This window comes from Rutilus rutilus (genome assembly GCF_951802725.1).
Source record: "Rutilus rutilus genome assembly, chromosome: 1".
NCBI classification, from domain to species: domain Eukaryota; kingdom Metazoa; phylum Chordata; class Actinopteri; order Cypriniformes; family Leuciscidae; genus Rutilus; species Rutilus rutilus.
The window spans coordinates 44,456,068-44,475,076 of NC_140209.1; the positions used below are offsets into that span (position 1 = coordinate 44,456,068).

General features: G+C 39.6%; 1 protein-coding gene across 4 annotated transcripts in view; it reads right to left on the reverse strand.

Moving 5' to 3' along the window:
* Positions 1-19,009, reverse strand: part of cacna1ia (calcium voltage-gated channel subunit alpha1 Ia) — a gene marked incomplete at its 5' end in the record, with an annotated part of 120,339 nt that overhangs the window by 80,592 nt on the left and 20,738 nt on the right. For all 4 annotated transcript variants that reach the window (XM_084399165.1, XM_084399164.1, XM_084399162.1 and 1 more), the window contains 6 exons: positions 580-983; positions 2,322-2,670; positions 8,355-8,447; positions 9,011-9,353; positions 16,056-16,215; positions 18,194-18,291. In XM_084399165.1, the coding sequence (XP_084255291.1) occupies positions 580-983; positions 2,322-2,670; positions 8,355-8,447; positions 9,011-9,353; positions 16,056-16,215; positions 18,194-18,291 (1,447 nt within the window). The remainder of the gene's footprint in view (positions 1-579; positions 984-2,321; positions 2,671-8,354; positions 8,448-9,010; positions 9,354-16,055; positions 16,216-18,193; positions 18,292-19,009) is intronic.

Here is a 19,009-nt window from a genome sequence, read left to right on the forward strand (position 1 = left end):
CAGCAGATGATGTCACCACACGTGATCTGTTTAACCATATCAGGTCGACTGGAACACAGACTCATGAGGAAAGACCTGTTGAACAGATGCTGTGTTTATATGTGAACGTGCACACAGGGGCTTCTCTGTCTTGCCTGCGTGGGCTGCATTTACATGATGCTTCACGTGTTAAAAATGCTGCATAATAGAAGCCAATTGTGACTATCTCATTTTCTCTCTATATATCCGTCTTTTCCCGCTTGTTGATATTTTTAGAGCCCACAGAGATGAGAAAACAGGCCCCACTGCAGGCAAGGCAGCAAAGACATGAGGGGGTGGAGGAGAGAGATAGAGAGAGCAAGAAAGTGTGCATGAGTAGTAGTAGCTTTCTACGTCTTCCAAAGATAATTAACTGCACTTTCAAGGCAAGAAAAAGATCCAACAAGACTCCAAAGGCCGTTCCACACGCTCTCATTACTTTGAATGGCAGGCCCTGTGAAGACTCTATCAGCACCGCAGAAAGAGCCGGCTATTACAGTAATGTGTGACATGATGAGGTTGAACACTTCTTTAGACTGGGTGCACTGCGGGTGAAATTACCTGGTTATGGTGCTCGATGCCCATGCTGATTGTATTGATGAGGATGGCGATCATAATCCCTCTGTTGAAGTACTTGCTTTCAACGATACCCCAAAGCTTCACTCTTATTTCATCCCAGACGTCTTTACATTTCCCGAAACAGGTGCGTTCATTCTTCAACGTGTCCTCGGAATCCTCGTCCCCCCTCTCTTCCAAGTGGTTGTCATCCCTGTCGGTCTCCTTCAGCGCACTCTCCTCTTCCTCCCCATTGGCCGAATGCCCCGTCGACCCCTCCCCCTCCTTGAGTGACAGAGCTGCAGCACACTGTGGACACTCCTGTGGGTTTGGGGTGATGGAGAGGGAGATGGCGTTCTCTAGAGTTTGGGAGCTGTGGTCCAACTTGGTTTCGTGAATACAGTGAGGCGCTATAAGACAGAAGAAAAATTCCCCCCAAAAATTTGTTTGACATTTTCATATAACACAATAAAAATGTTGCCCGTCAGTTTCTTGGATAACTGCCATGATACTGCTTTGGATTGAAATATCATTGGGCCATTAAAGCAAAGACATGCATGGATTTTTTTTTTTTTATTGCAACTTGCTCTTTGCTTTTATTACTTTATTATAAAAGCAGCTGAAGAGGCACCTCTTCCGCAAGCACTTAATGACCTCACACTCTTAAACCAATGCGCTAAGGCACGCACGCACACGCACACACACACACACACACACACACACACACACACACACACACACACACACACACACACACACACACACACACACAAAAAAAGTGTCCTCTTCTCTAGCTGGTTTCCTAATCTAGATGTCAAATAAACCTGGCATTGTGTACTACAAAAATTGTTGGCTCTCTGATGAATGCTTTGTTCTTCTCTGTAAGTCGCTTTGGAAAAAAAGCGTCTGCTAAATGTAGAAATGTATGTAAATAACTTGCTATTAGGTTTGGAGTATCAAGGAAGCTAATTTGAAACTTGGCCAGGCTTCAAACTCGTGCAAGTGGCTAAATACACTGAACCAAATGACAAATAACTCTCTGATGATATCATTTATTATTTCAGATAATTATTGGGGTTTTGAATGAATTAATGCTAATAATAGCATCAAAATTCTACAAAATTTGCACTAAAGTAAAAATTTTTTTTTTGGAATTTTAAATTAAAATTATTATTTGATGAATATAAAAAAAAAAGATTTACATTAAATTGCTATGCAGTGATTTCTTTTTTGTTCCATCTTTTGAACCGTCCAAATGAATCAGTTCACTAGAATGAATCAGAATTTCCAACGCTACGTATGAATGAGAGATGACAGTTTAAAATGAACCAGTTCACTAGAACGAATCAGACTTTTTGAAGCCAAATACGTGTGTTGGAAAGTCTGATTCATTCCATAATAGCAGACTTTCCAGCACAACATGTTAAACAAACCAGTTTAGGATGAACTGACTCACTAAAATGCAGCAGACTTTCCAACATTATATATGAGTAAATAAATTGAATCAAACTGTTCAACACCTCATACGAGCGAAAAAGGAGAGTTTATGGTGACTGATTTCACTAGAATGAATCACTTTTTTAACATTACAAATGAGCGAGAGAGGGCAGTTTGTATGAAAGCTTGCTACTATTTTGAAAACCGTTGACCTAATGTCAGGCTAGTTATTATTAGTTATTCATTTTTTATTTACTCCCCAACACGGTTAGTCATAGCATTTCTCTGCCTCCAACTCTCTCCTCACTCACTCTGAGCTGAACGGCAGTGATGTCTTTCTCCACCATTCACATTAGCTCCTCCCCCTGTCGATCCTGCACCTCCTTTGCCACGCCCCTTCCCTCCACCAGGAGGAGGGGCTTTGCCACGGAGCATGTAGTAAAGAGCAGCTGAGCGACGGCGGGCCTTGCGTAGGATGTGGCAGACCAGCTGGAAGAGTTCCTCGTAACAGTCTCCGGGCTCAACGAGCGAAGCCAGCGTGCTGGAGGACAGGTAGCGAGCACGTTGCTCTTGCATCAGCTGGTGCTCTCGCTGTTTGGTCTCCGAAAACTGAGTGGCAATGACCACCAGGCACAGATTAATCATGAAGAAAGATCCAATCTGAAACAGGAAGAACAGAGATATCCTGAATATAATGAAAATTATCAGACACACTTACGTTGTTCTAAACCCTTAAAGGTGCAGTCACATTTACCATTGTCCGAAAAATTTCACAGCCAAAATCCAGCCACAATGAGTTCAAGTTGGTCATGCAATTTTGTTGTGTTGAACAAAAGAAAGCTGCTTGATTAGATTTTTCTTCCGTGAATAAAAAAAAGAAAAAGGGTTGAAGAACTTTCTGGTACTGGTCAATCTTTTCTGAAGGTCATATAAGAGCTTGTTGTTGTTCATTGACAACTCTACACTTTAAATCAGATTTTTTTTGGATCTTGAATTCAATTCGGTGATTCAATGATCGCAGCAGTTACAATAAGTGAGTTGGAACCTGAGAACTGAATCAGTCTGATTTTTGAACAAATCATTCAGACTAATTGTGCAAACCAGATCAATCGATTCAACAAATTTGACTTACAAAAGAACCAAATTCATTCACAGACTTTAGTGCTTCTCTCAAATATTGCTTATGCAGATTTTTACTGAATAACTTTTTGGTCTCTTTGTCGCACAAAACTATTGTATGACTTCAGAACTCTTGGAATAAAGAGCACAAGTCCTATAGACCACTTTTACGATACTTTTATGGTGCTTTTGCAACCCTTTTGAAGCTTGAAGGCTCCAGGCAACGTTCAGTGTAATTGCTTGAAAAACTTCAGGATATTCTTTTAAAATTTCTCCTTTTATGTTCTATGAAAAAAAGTAAAATGGGTTTGAAACGACAATGTTCATATCCATTTTTGGGTGAACTAAACTTTTAAGTATATTTATTTGAGTATACATGCATTTTGCTGTCATTACAATACCTAAAGATCATTCTTAAGCTTAATTCTGTAACCATAACTCTCACACTGCATGTGAAGTCTCAGCTGCTTTAAATATCCAGATCTACATGACACCAAAACCCATCTCTAACGCAGCCTGTGCTGCAGTGTTTGGCATTAGCAGTGGCCATAGCTGTCAAGATGAGCTGCTATAAACGGACCCTATGTTTGAAGAAGTCAGCAGACGCCCAAACAAGAGACTGTTTTGTTGTGTGTGCGCCTGTACCGCTCTGGCTTTGATATGCTATAATTATCAGGCTCTTTCATAGCAGCAAAACCTCCAAATATCTCCCAGTCCTCGCAGAGAAGGGCTAGATCCCTCTGCCAACGTGAAACGGATTATAATAGGGAGCCAATCATTTTAAAGACTGAGGGTGAACCAGTTCTAGACTTATCAGAAGAGAGAGCCTGCTCTTATATCATTCACCATTCATATCACTGGCATTTGTCAACACGCAAATGCACACAGACCTTGCTTGCCTTAATGAAAGTACAGCCTGGTTGCAGCTTATGCGAAGTAGGGATCAGAGAGGACGGATGAGTTGTGAGGAGGACAGAGAAGGTGGAGAAATGAGGAGTTGGGCATATGTGTGTGTAGGGCAGCTGTGCAGATGCATCCTGCCTTCTCATCTGCTGTCCTGATTTGTGATTCTGATGTGTGACTGGACTGCTCCTAATCAACAGCCAGACTTCTGTTTTATGCAGATAGACACCTTCTTTCCTTGCAGTCACCTCTCCTATCATCAATTCCACTGTACTGTTTAATGCGCACACACACACACACACACACACACACAACTAAAATGTGTCTTCTGCATCTCTCTTTGATATGCTATGAACATATTTGTTTCTTTAAAGGGATAGTTTAACCAAAAATGAAAATTCTGTCATCATTTACTCACCCTCATGTCGTTGCAAACCTGTACAGTATGACTTTTTTTCTTCTGCGGAATTCTGTCTTGAATTTTTGAGGAATATCCACAGCTGTGTTTCCCAAAAGCATTGCCACCAATTTTCTCTACCATCAGCTTAGCTCACGATGCTTTTGGGAAATGCATCCCAGGCCAGTCTTTAATATTATGAAAGAGAATGAGGACTGGGTGACAAAATAAGTACTATAAAAGTGGTAGTGATAGCTTTGTCTGAAGAATAATTAGGAATTTCACTCATTATTCACAAAAAATGTAGACATTCGCTCTAGCTCTCCTATATAATAATAAAACAAAATAAAATAAAATATAATGACTAATGCTTAATTAACAGCACACAATAAGAGAAGATTAGTCATGAACAACTTAACTTATTTGAGTTTGTTTACACCTTTAAGTCCCAAATGGTGCCTTTACAACATTGAAGACAAATCAGTGCAGTTACTTATACAATATTTTAAAACCAAAGAAAAAAATAATCTGACATTGCTTAGAAAGACAGACAGAAAGTAAGAAAGGGAAAAGAAAGGGTCAGACATACAGAAGGAACAAGGCAGAAGTAGAAAAGGGGTCAAAGGGGTGCTGGTTAGAGAGTATACTTCAGTTCTGTTACAGTTGGGTGAAAGATGACAGGTGATGATTTATACTCTCATTTAATATTGTTCTTACAATGTAAGGGTCTGGCTGCAGGCAGGGTGACCTTAAGACTTCCTGTCCAAAAAAAGAACAGTAAGCAAAGCCAGAAATTTCTGTATTTTGCTATTAATTTGAAAATGTGAGGAGAACTTTGCCCAAAGATTTATATAGATTAGGCAAAAAAATAACATAATAATAATATTTATGAATCATATTCATTACTGAAACCCACAAGCAGCAAGCCAAAAACATTATATTTTACATTATACATACTATTTTGTTGCCTCTAATCAGAGAAAATGCATTTACTCTAATTATATGTGATCATTCGTTCAGCTGAAGAGGAAAAACTGGGCACAGAGATGCCGAGCCTGAATTAATTGCTCCAATGTTCAATAGAAGTGAAAGGAAGTGAATAGAGGTTCATCGGCGGGGTGCGGGCTGTGTCGGCACACTATGGCCCTCTCTCTACAGGTAGCGACTGCTGGCTGTGTGGTTGCCAGGTTACAGACAGAGCAGGGCGTCAAAGAAGTAAATAAAAGTGCTGAGGGACAGCCTGCACACACACACAGTGAAAAGACACATCTTACTCCCTCAAAACAGTGCAGATCACATATGGATTTGGCTGTTGTTTCGGGCTATGAAGGGGGTGCCAGAGAGCATAAAGCATCACAAACTAACAGCTACATAGTTTATGATTTTTTTTTTTTAAATATGTATATGTGTTTTCCTGTTCAGTGTGATGTTTAATGTACCCACACTTGTTAGTAACTGCCTTTTTCCAGAGATGTAAAAGCTTTAATAAAATCATGATTGGGAATAAAATAGAACAGAACAAAACATGGAAATACACTGAGCTTGTGTTAACCACAAACCTTATTTTAGGCATTTAACCAAAAACTCTTCAAACCCCTCAGTAAATAATAACCATCAAGTATCAAGTATTGCTTTTATAATTTAAAACACAGTGGCAAGCCATTTTAGCTTTTATTTATTCACAGGATGCATTTTTTAATATCAATAATTAAATTTGTACTATTTAAAATGTGAATTCATGATATTAATATAAAATATGTCTATTTCTGATATCAGGAATTACATTTTCATTAGTACTAGTTAAAGGAGGGAGGATTGTAGTGGGAGCACTGGGGTGTCAGGTGTGACTGTGTGGCAATGGCAAATGGTTTACATGGCTCATGGGTCAGGTAGGAGGGCCCCTTAACAGAATTTTGCTTAGGGCCCCAGGGAGGCCAGGATCGGCTCTGCACGTGACAGAAACAACATTGCGGATATAGTACGTCCAAATTTAATTCATACTACCCATATTCATTCTATATAGGGCGTACTTTTTAACGGTCGCAAAGTAAATTCAAATGAAGTAGGCTACCTACTCGGACAGTGCGCAGCGACACAGCGAGAGTCAACTAGGCTGCACCTATGGACCTTTGGTCACTTCCTGTTTTTTAGGCAGCACAAGACTAATAATGACTAGTCTAAATGATGTCTGCTCAGTCTCTTTATACTTCACTCAGTGTCACATTCCACCAGTCAAGGTACTGCTGGTGCATGCTGGGAAAGATCACATGACAGCTTCACAGGGTGCATGTGTCGGGGTGGCAGGGTCTCTGTCAGGAAGTGTGAGAGACTGCCGTGATGGCAGCAGGGGTCCACTAGTCTGATGAGCTCTAATTAACTGCTAATGCTTTCACTCTGCTGACCTACACAGGATTAGGCCCTGTCATTAGCTACACACACACACACACACACACACACACACACACACACACACACACACACACACACACACACACACACACACACACACACACACACACACACACATACATTTCCATTTACTTGCCGTTTGTTGGGCTAAAATGGATTTCGGCATCTCCAGCAGTGCCATCAGTTGTCTAACACGCGTTTAAACGCGGGAAATGGGAAAGGTAAGAAAAGCACAAATAGCTACAACAAATATCAGCAGGCCTCTCCACTATCTGACCTGCACATCTCATTCCTAAATCCATTCCCTTCCTCTTTTATTCCTTTAGTCTCCTGCTGTCTTTCAGCCTCAGATCCTTTTCCTTCTTATCCTCAGGGCATTTCTTTCTGCTCGCTCTCTTCTTTAATCTTAGGAGAAGACATTATCCGAAGCACATCTCACTGCAGGGCTGTCTCGTTCACTGCTGTTCCTCCCATTCAACAAAGAGGGCCGCCGCGGTACAAGAGCTGGCTCCAACACAGTAACGTTAAACATACAGCAGAAGCAAAGATAAATTAATTTTCTAGTTTCCAGCTATTGATTCTTCACTATGTTGTTCATTGCCTAATTGATCTGTGCAGCTCCGTCAACTCCTAAATGTGCTGTTTAGCTAATATCTGCATCTTTGAAACATTCAGGCCATCAATGGGAGTCGTGCATATTCAGTTAAGCTCAGTCTGTCAATAAGAGCTGTTTGCAGATGAATCTCTGAGGAATGACAGTAGTGATGTTTTTCAAGATTTTAAACTTCAGCTGCAACGCACCATATGGCAGGACTAATCAAATGGATATTGTCCATAAACATCTATTACCCATTACGTGGCCTTGCATTAAAACTACTGTATTAAGTTTGAGCTTACAGATTGCACTCTAAACACTAAATATGAGTCTCAAAAGATGATTGTTTTGGAAGAAAGAGTAAATAATTAGTAGTAGGGATGCACAATATATTGGTGCCATAGTAGTTATCGGGTGATATTAGATTTTTTATTTTTATCAAATTAATATCCATTTTTAATACTGTACATTAATGTTGTGATGCCTAATTTTACTCTAAATTTACATTTAAAATGGTTGATTGCAGTATTATAATGTTTTATTTTAATTTATTTAGACAAAATAGTATAGAATTTTAATATCAGCCATTAATCGGTTAACATAAAAATAATCACTGTCTTATCTGTATCGGCCAGCATATTAATATCAGTGGCATCCCTAATTAGAAGGCTTTGTAAGTTGTAAGGCTCAGTGTTGTAATGTGTTAAGCTGTATTTTTGTGTCCAGGGGAGAGACATGACCTTTTTGTTCTTACCATTGAGACCAAACATCCAGTTCACCCTCTGGCCCTGTTTAAAGGTCACTAAACTTCAGGTCCTCCCAGACTACATATGCCATATAAAACCACAGACTACAAGTTCTTAATAATTAGGACACATGCTTCATTTCTGAACACATGCATGCCAACATATAAAAACTTACGATGATGAGGAATATGAAGTAGATGAAGTTGTAGAAGGAATGAGCGTCCATGACGTAGTACATGATCTCCACCCAACCCTCTAGCGTGATCACCTGCACAGACCAGATCAGACCACATTCAGGCTCTTTATACACCGGTAAGATTAGTCTCGGATGATCCATCACAAGTCGTTAGTTGAGACAAACTGCTGTTCACGATGAAGTAAGATGCGTCTACTATTTGTGGTGAGATTTTGAGGGAAGAATCTATATATAAAACGTATATAAGAGTTAGAAGTGTTAAGAGCTTAATCTTTTATTAGATTAGTCTTAATCACACTTAATATCTTATGCCATTTTGTTCAATTCTCATGAAATGCAAAAAGGAAGGATATAAGAGAATATAAGTTATTTTGCCAAACCTTTGTTTTAGAACAGTGGATGATTGACAAGTGTGAAGGCGGCCTTTCTCTTTTGTCCAAAACGCATCAGGATAGATTAGCATTTGCAACACACTACACATGCAATGTGGTCACATGCAGTTCTGACTTCATCTGAACATGCATCGGATCGCATTTACACTTATATTTAGTGCTGCTGATATATGATAGGATCACCCAAAACAGACTGAATCAGATGCATAACTTAAACAAATGGCATTTGGCTCCGTCTCATACCTGAAATATGACGATCCATGCATAACCTATGTTGTCAAAACTAATTGCTCCTTTATGTGGGTTGGTGTGTCCTGTATGACAGCGGGTGTAGTACTGGTTCCAGTTCACACAGAGTCCCACTGCAGAGGCACTGCCATTGACCAGCGGCTCCGCACTCAGACCCAGGGCCTGACGGTGCAGCGCGTCCTCTTTATCTAGACAGCACTCCCGTCCGCCCTCTCTCCGAGTGGGCACATCATTGCAGGACATGATGCCATTATCCTGAGCAAGAGAGCAGATGAAGGGCCGCTCGTCATCCTCCTCAGGCCGATAATATGGGGCGGGGAGGGTGATGCCAGATGTGCTGAGGGCAAGACGAGAGGAGAAGTCAAGGTTTTTGGAAATACAGAGTTAAAATCTGCACAAAATGAAAATGCATTAAATATGTATATAAATAATTCATATAAACATACATATATACATATGCAAACTAGGGATGTACGAGACTAGCCGACTAGTCGATTAAACAATACTGCTGCTGCTAGTCGACTTGGAAATACTAGTCGTTCACTTTTTTTTTGCACATTTAATGTTTTGCTTTATATTTTTACAAAGGCTACATTTAAATTACCGTCATATAAATGTTACATCTTAAAATTAATATATTATTTTGAAATAAGTATATCTGCAGCGGAAAACAAAATCATTTAATTTTATCTCAGATTTTGCATGCGTTGTTTTCACTCGCAGAGGTTGATAGAAATGTCCACTCGGAAGATGAGCAAGGTGAATGAGTATTTTGAAAGCCTTTTTTTTTTTGTCATGTCAAACTAATATAAAAATTAAGCTTACTTATAGGCTTGCTATACTACTGGTTATGAGGGACAATACGATATGAAATTTTATATCATCGGATTAAAGGAGAAACATCATGAATGAAACTTACTTGACACTTGAACAGTTGCTATATCAACATTTCATGTATCTGACCTGTTTTTAGCGACATTCAGCATGGGCTTTGACTGTTGATAGATTAAATAGTATATTTCATATGGATCGCATTTACAGACTGTCTCCGAGGGACGGGGTTAGACTAGTCGTTTGCAAAATTTCCATTTAAACGTTAATGAAATTAGTTCACATCCCTAATGCGTGCGCACACACACACACACACACACACACACATTTTGTGAAGTTTGTGCTTAAAACAAGGGGGAGAAAAAACAATAAGAAAACTAATTTCTATATACAGTATGTATATATATATTTTTTTTTTTTTGTAGAACTAGAATCATTGTGCATCTATAGATCTCATCTGGTGAGTTGCCACTTGTTGGTCTAAGAAAAATGTAAGTGTTTTTTGCAGGATAGCTGAAAGCTCTCCAAGTAGACCCGAAGAGATCTGCGCAGTATCCAGTATGGACTCACTCTATAACAGAGCAACTGAGCTTGTGTAGTGTACATGTGTGTGAAGCCCATTTCTCTGGGAGTGACCCATTGAGGGCAGCCTGTCCCTTAATCACAGTGTTTTACTGCCCAGAAATAGCTGTTTCCATCAGCCACTCACCCTCTCATTCATATAACAGGGTCACAATGACTATTTACCCTCCCTTTCCTCCTCTCTCGCTCGCTTGTTTTTATCCTCTTTCTCTCACACATATCCATGTATTAGCAGCAACATGCAACACCATTTTTTGGCACAGTACAGATAAGCATAGCACATGCAAGCCACAGTCACACTGACCAATCAATGCCTCTATTGCTTTGTGGTCTAGACAGTTAATCTAAATGCGCGCGCGCACACACACACACACACACACACACACAGCTCCCATGACAGCCATGTTGGAGGTATTGGATGCCAAGAAAGGATTGGTTTATCCCCAGGGTGTAATTCTCCCCATTTGGACGGAGAACGTCTCGGTTACGTATGTAACCCTCGTTCCCTGAGTAGGGAACGGAGACGTTATGTCAGATGACGACGAATGGGGTTTCGCTTAGAAAGCCTCTCACCTTCGAGTATACAAAACGAGCCAATGGCAAGAAAATGCCATGGGTCTGCGGTCAAAAAAACGCGTCTCTGTAGGGTGTTGTGAGGTTTTGAGACAGCTTTTTCTTCAGCTCTGACTTCGCGTGCAGCCGTGCACGAGCACAAATCCTCACAACACCCTCCCCCTGTCGGTGATTGGTTGGAACACTATTTGTTTTGGTTTTGAGTGTTTGGCTAAACCATTTGTTTTTGTGTGCAGATCTCAGAGCCTAGGCTCCCTACAGAGACGCGTTTTTTGACGGCATGCTTATGGGGCGGGCAGCTAGCGGATCGTTAGGAAAGATTAGATGAATGTGATAAAAATATTTTTGGGCCTGAAATCACTGATACCACCTTTAAGTAGGAATCCTTCGTCTGTGCTAGTCTCACGACAGGGAGCTCAAGACTTGCGCAGGGCACTGGAACTCGGAGTGACCACAAAAGGGAACGTCTCGGTTACGTATGTAACCCTCGTTCCCTGAGTAGGGAACAGAGACATTACATCTCCCTGCCACTTCTGTTGTACCGCTGGAACGCCGGAGTTCAGTCTCGGCTCCTCAGCGAAGAAACGTATATCTGCATGTTGCCAGCGTACTTCCTTATATAACCACGACGTGGGGCGGACTTACGCTATGCAAATTCCGCAGACCCATGGGATTTTCTTGCCATTGGCTCGTTTTGTATACTCGAAGGTGAGAGGCTTTCTAAGCGAAACCCCATTCGTCGTCATCCGACGTAACTCGGAGTGACCACGAAAGGGAACTCCTCCGCAGACTCGCAGCTCGATTAAACCAAGAATGTTTCTGTTGTCGTGGAGGACATTTTTCCTTTGCCCTTCAATAACACGGCAGCCAAAAGATCGGAACTATTCAATACCAGTGATGAGCAATGGTATATCAGGCTACACCAGAAAAAGCTATTTGTCTAGGTAGACCACCGTGGTGACACTTGTGCGAGGATATACGTGTGCACATTTCCAACTCACAAAACTAATCAATGCCTGTGATGTGGCAAATTGAGCCAATGAATCAAACATCATACAGATGTATGAATTCCCCCGTGGGCTTTGTGCGGCACGCACTGAGATCTCTCCTATAAACGTCAGTCTCCATTTTCAGGAGGATAGTCAAGCCAGACTATGCGGCACTGCTTTACTTAAAGAGCTCAGTGGTATGGCGACAACCGGAGGGGTTGGGAGAGAAAGACAGAGACAGAGAATCAGTAGGTCTGTCAGGGCTCTGCAAGGAGTGCTGGAGTGTGAATGATGTTTATGCTAGTGCCAGTGCTCGGGCACAGCATGGCAGCACACTAAGACGCACAGCCCAGCGTGGAACACCGCTAACACCCCACTGTGGCACAAAATGCCATTCCACTGCCAATGAGACTGCTCTCACACATGGAGATAATTGACCAATGACTGACACGCTGTTTGTGGGTCGTCACAGGTGGGTTGGTGTTAAGGAATGCACTATAAATCAAGCCCTGGAGATCATTGTGACTTTGAGGGTTGACTTTTTAAAGGAATTTCTTTCATTTGAGTCATTTTCAATGTTCGACTTGAACAATCTAAATTGTATGTTTGGTGCCTTTGTCATCATGTACTCACCCTCATGTCATTTCAAACCTATAAGACTTTCGTTCAACTTCCAAACACAAATACAATTTTTTTTTTATGAAACCCGAGAGACTTCTGTCCCTTCATTTAAAGTCCATTCCTCTAAAACTTAAAAGATCCCAAAAATGTCATAAAGGCATCGTAAAAATAACCAATCGAGTGTTCTAATCCAAATCCAAGTCTTCTGAAGAGACATGATGGCTTTATATGATGAACAGATTTACAACGCGCATACTGTAGTAAACACGGACATTCAAATGCTTGTGTGACGTGTGAAAACAACATGAGAGTGAATAAATGCAGAATTACATTTTTTGTATGAACTAACAATTTACAGTTTGGGAATAGTCATTTTGTCATTCTTTCAAGCGATTAGAACTGTGATTGATTGCATTGATCATCTGAAGCGCACGCGCTGGAACGACACTCACATAAATCACCATATCACATTCAGCTTTAGTAGTATGGTTATTCAGAGCGTTTTAGATGGTTTATTCTTATTTGTATAGTGCATTAATAGTGTGAGAGGCGGGACATAGTGAGCACCGGGAGAGTCTGTGCGTATGCGGCTTGTCTAGATCCAATAAACGACTGCATTGAAAACGCGAGGACAGCGTGAGGAAAAAAAAAGAAAATTTACAGAGTTTCAGTGACATTACTACATTAAACGACAATATTTATAATGCAATGTGGGATTTTTTTTAATGCAATAATAATATTATTCTAACAATAATAAAAAAGTAAAAAAATAAATAAAAAAAACCTCTCTTTATTTTGGCTTAAAATATCGTGATAAGCATCGTATTGTGAATTCAGCAAACGATTCGTCCATGCATGTTTTATTTTTTTTGGATATTCATTTTTAATCCAAATATTATAACTTAGATGTTTCTGATGAAAATGACACTTCCTTTTGGTGACGAATGTCAGAATTATCCATCTACTTATACCTCACCACATCACAAAACAAATGCAAGCTCGCATTTATTTTTGAGTGCAATGCCCACATGTCAAAATCAATTAATAATAGAACCAAGTTCCCGCCTTACAGTGTTTCTTTTTCAATTAAATATTACACTCGGATGCACTTCAATATGGAAGATCTGTCCCTACTTCTGTTTCATTGAGACTTTAAAGATGCTATCAGCAACTAAATGACAGATATCACTGAAATAGGTGTCATGAGGAATCACACCTTTCATTTCTATCAAAGCAATTTGTAGATTTACATTAAGACTCGCGAATATCATGATACAGATTTTTATGTCTTCAAGAGAACAAAAGTGTCACTTCTGAAGGTAAATTAGCATAAATTACTAATTGAAATGTAATAAAATGTAATAAATTATGGTGTAAAGCAAGCTGACAAAGTATTCTTTCTTACAAACTAGTTTGCTAGCAAATGCTGGCAACTGTCATCTCTTCGGGTTTGCTGAGAGGGAATGTGGTTAAAAATGGCTAAATGGCAATATATTGAACAAAATGTCTAAAGTTGGCTAAATGGCTGAAATTTATTATATTGATTACATATACTTATATGTAAAACTCTGAAATAATAAATTATGGTATGTAAGTTTCGATAATCGGAAATCGCTCCAGCAGCTCACTGTTGGTATAGTTACATTGTTATGGTTACGCAATGTTTGAAGCCAAATAAAAAAGTTCTTGTTCTTGTTATCTAACATTTGCAGTAAACGTCTGCAAAAGCTAAAGACATTCCTTATATAATACACAGTGGTGTAATTTAATCAAGTAATAACCTAGTTATCGTTATCAGTAAAATCCACTGTCGGTCAACCTCTAGTGGCGACACCTGCTACTTCGGTGACAAACAACAGTTGTGATGAAGGTGAACACCCATGGTCCTATTTTCGAGAAATGTTTTCTTACGTTGGAAGACTTGGAACGAAAGAGTCTTTGTACCTGATGAAGTGCCTCTTATGCTTACTCAAAGATATAGAAATATTGGCATTTAAAAACTCACCGTCCAACCCCAAATAACACATTAAGGTCTTCACATTCAAATTAAAGAGTTCATTTTCAAATTTAAAATTAGATTTTTTTTTTTATTTACTTAAAACTTACAATAAACATTTTGCCGTTTTTTTTAATTAAAAGAAAACTAAATGTAAAAACAGAGTTAAAACTGAACACAATCTTCTGCTCAAACTGTGTATAGAACCATTTTTAATAAGATTTTTTGGTCCTTTTGCATATTGCATTTACTTGTACTTTTACTTTTACTTTCAATACTTAAGTATGTTTAATATAAAAAAATGACTTTTCATACTTAAGTACAATAAATATCTCATACTTTACATTTTTTAAAAAGTACTTTTTTTTTTTTTTTACTCAAGTAATATTCTAAACAATGACTTCAACTTCTACCAAAGTCATTTTCTGGTAAGATATCTATACTTTTACTCAAGTGTGGATTTCAGGTACTTTATCCACCACTGATAATACGTTAAACTAAAACAGTGTACTATATGTTCTTTTAAAACCCCATAAAAAACATTTCTTTAAAATAATTCTTCCCCCATTAAAAGGGAAGGAGAATGTACATTTTAAAAAGACTGTAAGAGACTTTACAAAGCAGAAGAAAATCAGGCGTTCCCTCAAGAGACTATGATAGACTCTCCTTTCAAAACACTTCATCATCCTCTGAGTGTAGCGCCAGCCCGTAAATATACTCGCTGCAAGACAATAAACGACAATCAGACAAGCTGACGTTTAAACTCAGACATGCGCTTCTTTATCCCACACACACGCGTACAAACAAACGCACAGGGTGTCTCGCACACTGCCATGCACTGTGAGTCCTTTCAAATCCAATCATACAGCAGCGAGAGGCAGGCAGACCACGGTTGGCACGGTAACCTCAGGCAGACACCCACTCATGAATATGGACGCCAATCTGAGTTTTAATCAACTGGAGCCATCGACTGGGTGGAACCACATTTGCATTTTTAGTGGCAGGTAGACAGTAAAAACAAAAAGATGAGAGGAAAGGTTAAAAACAAGGATACAAGTGAGAAAGACTAATTTACATTTTAAAAACGTATAGACGTACATGAAATTGAATGAAGAATTTTTTATTGGACCCCAATGTCCACGTGATCCCAAACTATCTATTGATCACATCTAGAATCCCTTCTTAGAGAGAAAGGATATTTGAAATACAAGTCCAATCCAATGATGGTGTGATCAGGCACTGAAATGCATCTTCTAGAAGATCCGGCCTCATAAATTCAATCTCTTTATCCTTGTAAACCTAAACTGTCATCCAAATAAACCCACAGTTTGGATTCTGTGCCTATTTTCGCAATTAAATCACCATTGAAACCGTACATTCAGTCCTCTCTCTTTCTCTCTCTCTCTCTCTCCCTTAAGCCCACCAGCCCTCCTCTTTTGGTACTCACAGGGTGAAGTTCTCCTCTGGGTAACAGCGATTTCTTAATAGTCCAGCCCACAGCTGCACGCCAATGATGCCAAAAATGAAGAAGACAAAGAAACAGAGCAGAAGCACATTTCCCAGCATGGGTAGAGTGTCCAGCAGCAGGTTCACCAGGATACGCATACCTACACAAACACAGAAAAATTATTCTGATAAGAAAGAATAATAACCCCAAGATATTCATTATTCTAAAAAAAGTTGATTTTCGTATCCTTTCATAAAATGCAATAACATTTCCTGCCTCTACACAACCTTATAATATTACTCCGCAAAAATGCCATAAAATCAATGTATTTTCACTGATTACACATTAATTTGTCACATTGCGGAAGTTAATGGCATTGCCATTCTTAGGTTATTTTTACGTCATCCAGTAATTTGTGCTTCATTTTATTTGCATATAACAATTTGTGTTACTATGACCGTTATTATCCACCCAGTTGTGAGTTTATCATCATAAAAAATTGTGTTTAAAAAAAAAAAAAAATCGTTTGTGTGAGTGAGGGTGTGTTCATGTGTGTTAGTGAAGCACTGCTGGGATTGAATGAAGGGTGTGTGTCCGTTCTGATTGGAGAACAGCAGCATGTGATTACCACAGTGTTGGGTTGGGGGAAACACAACAGGGGACTAACAACACTGATGGAACACATTAACACACTGTGTCGTGTGTGGAAACACAAACATGTTATACACGTCAATGTGGACAGGTGAAGCGACTAGTGGAGTGAACATCTGGACCTCTGGAATGAAAGCAGAATTGTGTCTTTGGCTGCTCACAGAAAAGGCAATCATAGTTAAAAAACTTGTGGCGCAAAGGTCAATCAAATGAGAGCTTAGTTTCCAAGGATGGGGGGGGGGCAGGTTTGGAACGACATGAGGATAGTTAAATGATAAATGAGGGTGCGTTTACACTTGGCATTAACATGCAACCTGTATCCGGATGTTGTCCACATACACATTGAAAAGACAAGTATAGACGCGCTTCTGATCGGAATGTTATCCGTGTCCAGGTTCGGAGGTAGTCGAGGACGCATTGTGACCAGATCTCAGTGTAATGCGAACGCAATCCAGCCATCGTGTCTGCATTCACAGGTGGACGTCACACAAACCTTGTAAAATGTTCCCCCGACTGAAAACTGTTTTTAAAAGAAAACCCATCACTTCAGGTCGACTTTGCACCTTTTTTTTTTTTTTCGCAGGAATGCAAGATCCAGATCCAGAAGTCATTTGATGTGGACAGGTGTAAACGCACCGTGTCCTGATTGGCTTATGATTCGATCTGCTTGATCGGATCACAGTGATCGCATGTTAATGCCAAGTGTAAACCCTGAATGTTAATTTTTAATGAACTATGCCTTTACAAAGCCTTGCATAAAACCTTGCTACAATTTGACATGCTACATGAACAGATAAGTGGATGTCTGGATGTTAATTCGATTCTGCATGCATGAGGGAGAGTGTGTAACGGTGTTTATGCACTGTGCTTGTGAGTGTCTTTGAAATCTGTTTTTATTTACAGGCACACAAAGACCTACATTCTACAAACATTTCCTGAAACCCTCCCTTGTACACTCGCTATCTTTTCATCAAGACTTCGAGCAGCAAAATCAAATGCGAGCTAATTCAGTTAGTATTTATATTTCATGCGCTACACCATGGCCATGGGCACAGGAATATTGATAAATCCTGGGCTTCTTATAAAAGCTCAAAGAAAGGCCACAAGTTTTGGATGAGTGTGAACGTGAAGCAGAGGAATATGAATTATGGCATTTGTTCAAGGACAACTGTTTTTCTACCCAATTACAGGAGGGATTAATCTGGCTCTGCTAATGGTGGTGGCAGGGAAGCAATAGCTCTGAAATCCTGTTTGATTAATTCTAGCTTTGCTGCTCTGGAAGACCTGCACGGCAAACACAAAGCTACACAATGCACACTACCGTGGCTTTGATAGGACAGGGTTTGAAGCTGACACATGAGGGTGATTTTGAGGCTTGGCATTAACACCAGAAAAAATGACACACAATGAATCAGATCATGTGTAACACCTGAGGTTTGCAGATCACAGATTTTTTTTGGGAAAATGTATGTGTCTTGTTTACTCACTGGGTACTCTGTTGATGGCTTTGAGAGGTCTGAGTACACGCACTGTTCTGATGGCGGAGAAGTTGATGTTCTGGAGATCAAGGGAGTATTCCACCATCCTGAGAAATACAAACATACAGAAAATTACTGTCAGTAAACAAACTGAGTGCTATTTCTGCCAGTGTTGTAGTTGAGACCAGCTCATTAAAAACCAAGACCAGAGGAAGGTCGAGACTGAGTCCAAATGTTCTCGAGTCCATGACAAGACCAAGACCATGAAAATGTGGAACCCGACCCTTATCTGGACTTAGTTTTTACTCTGCCTTGAATGAGTAGGTCTCAACTTAAACACTGGCTTCTGCCACCCCTTTCATTACTTACAAGGGGCCATAGTCTATACTTTTGTAGCATTTTATTTTAGTGTTAGTCATTTATTATTATACCAAAAACATTCTAATTATTTTCTAACCTCTCTCTAACTGCCCTGTTTAAAAAATTAAACTAGCCAAAGGTGGTTTGTTGTTTTTAGCAGAGCATCAAGCTGGTCAGACTGGTCCTAGTGTAATGGTTTTAGAGGGGTTTTGAACCATCTATTTTGATAGCCATATTCTTTTTTTAAGGATTTATTTGTTTGGTTTTCATTAAAAATTATGTCATCCGCATAACAATTTGAGTGGAAAAATCTTCATGATTTGAGAATGATGCAAAGAGAATCTGACGGTCTGTACAAAGGTCACATTGATCATGTCAATATTTTAATCAGGCATTGTATTATGTATCGCATATATTGTAAATCCAAACACTTCATTTATAAAACTTTAGGGCCAGTAAGAAAGA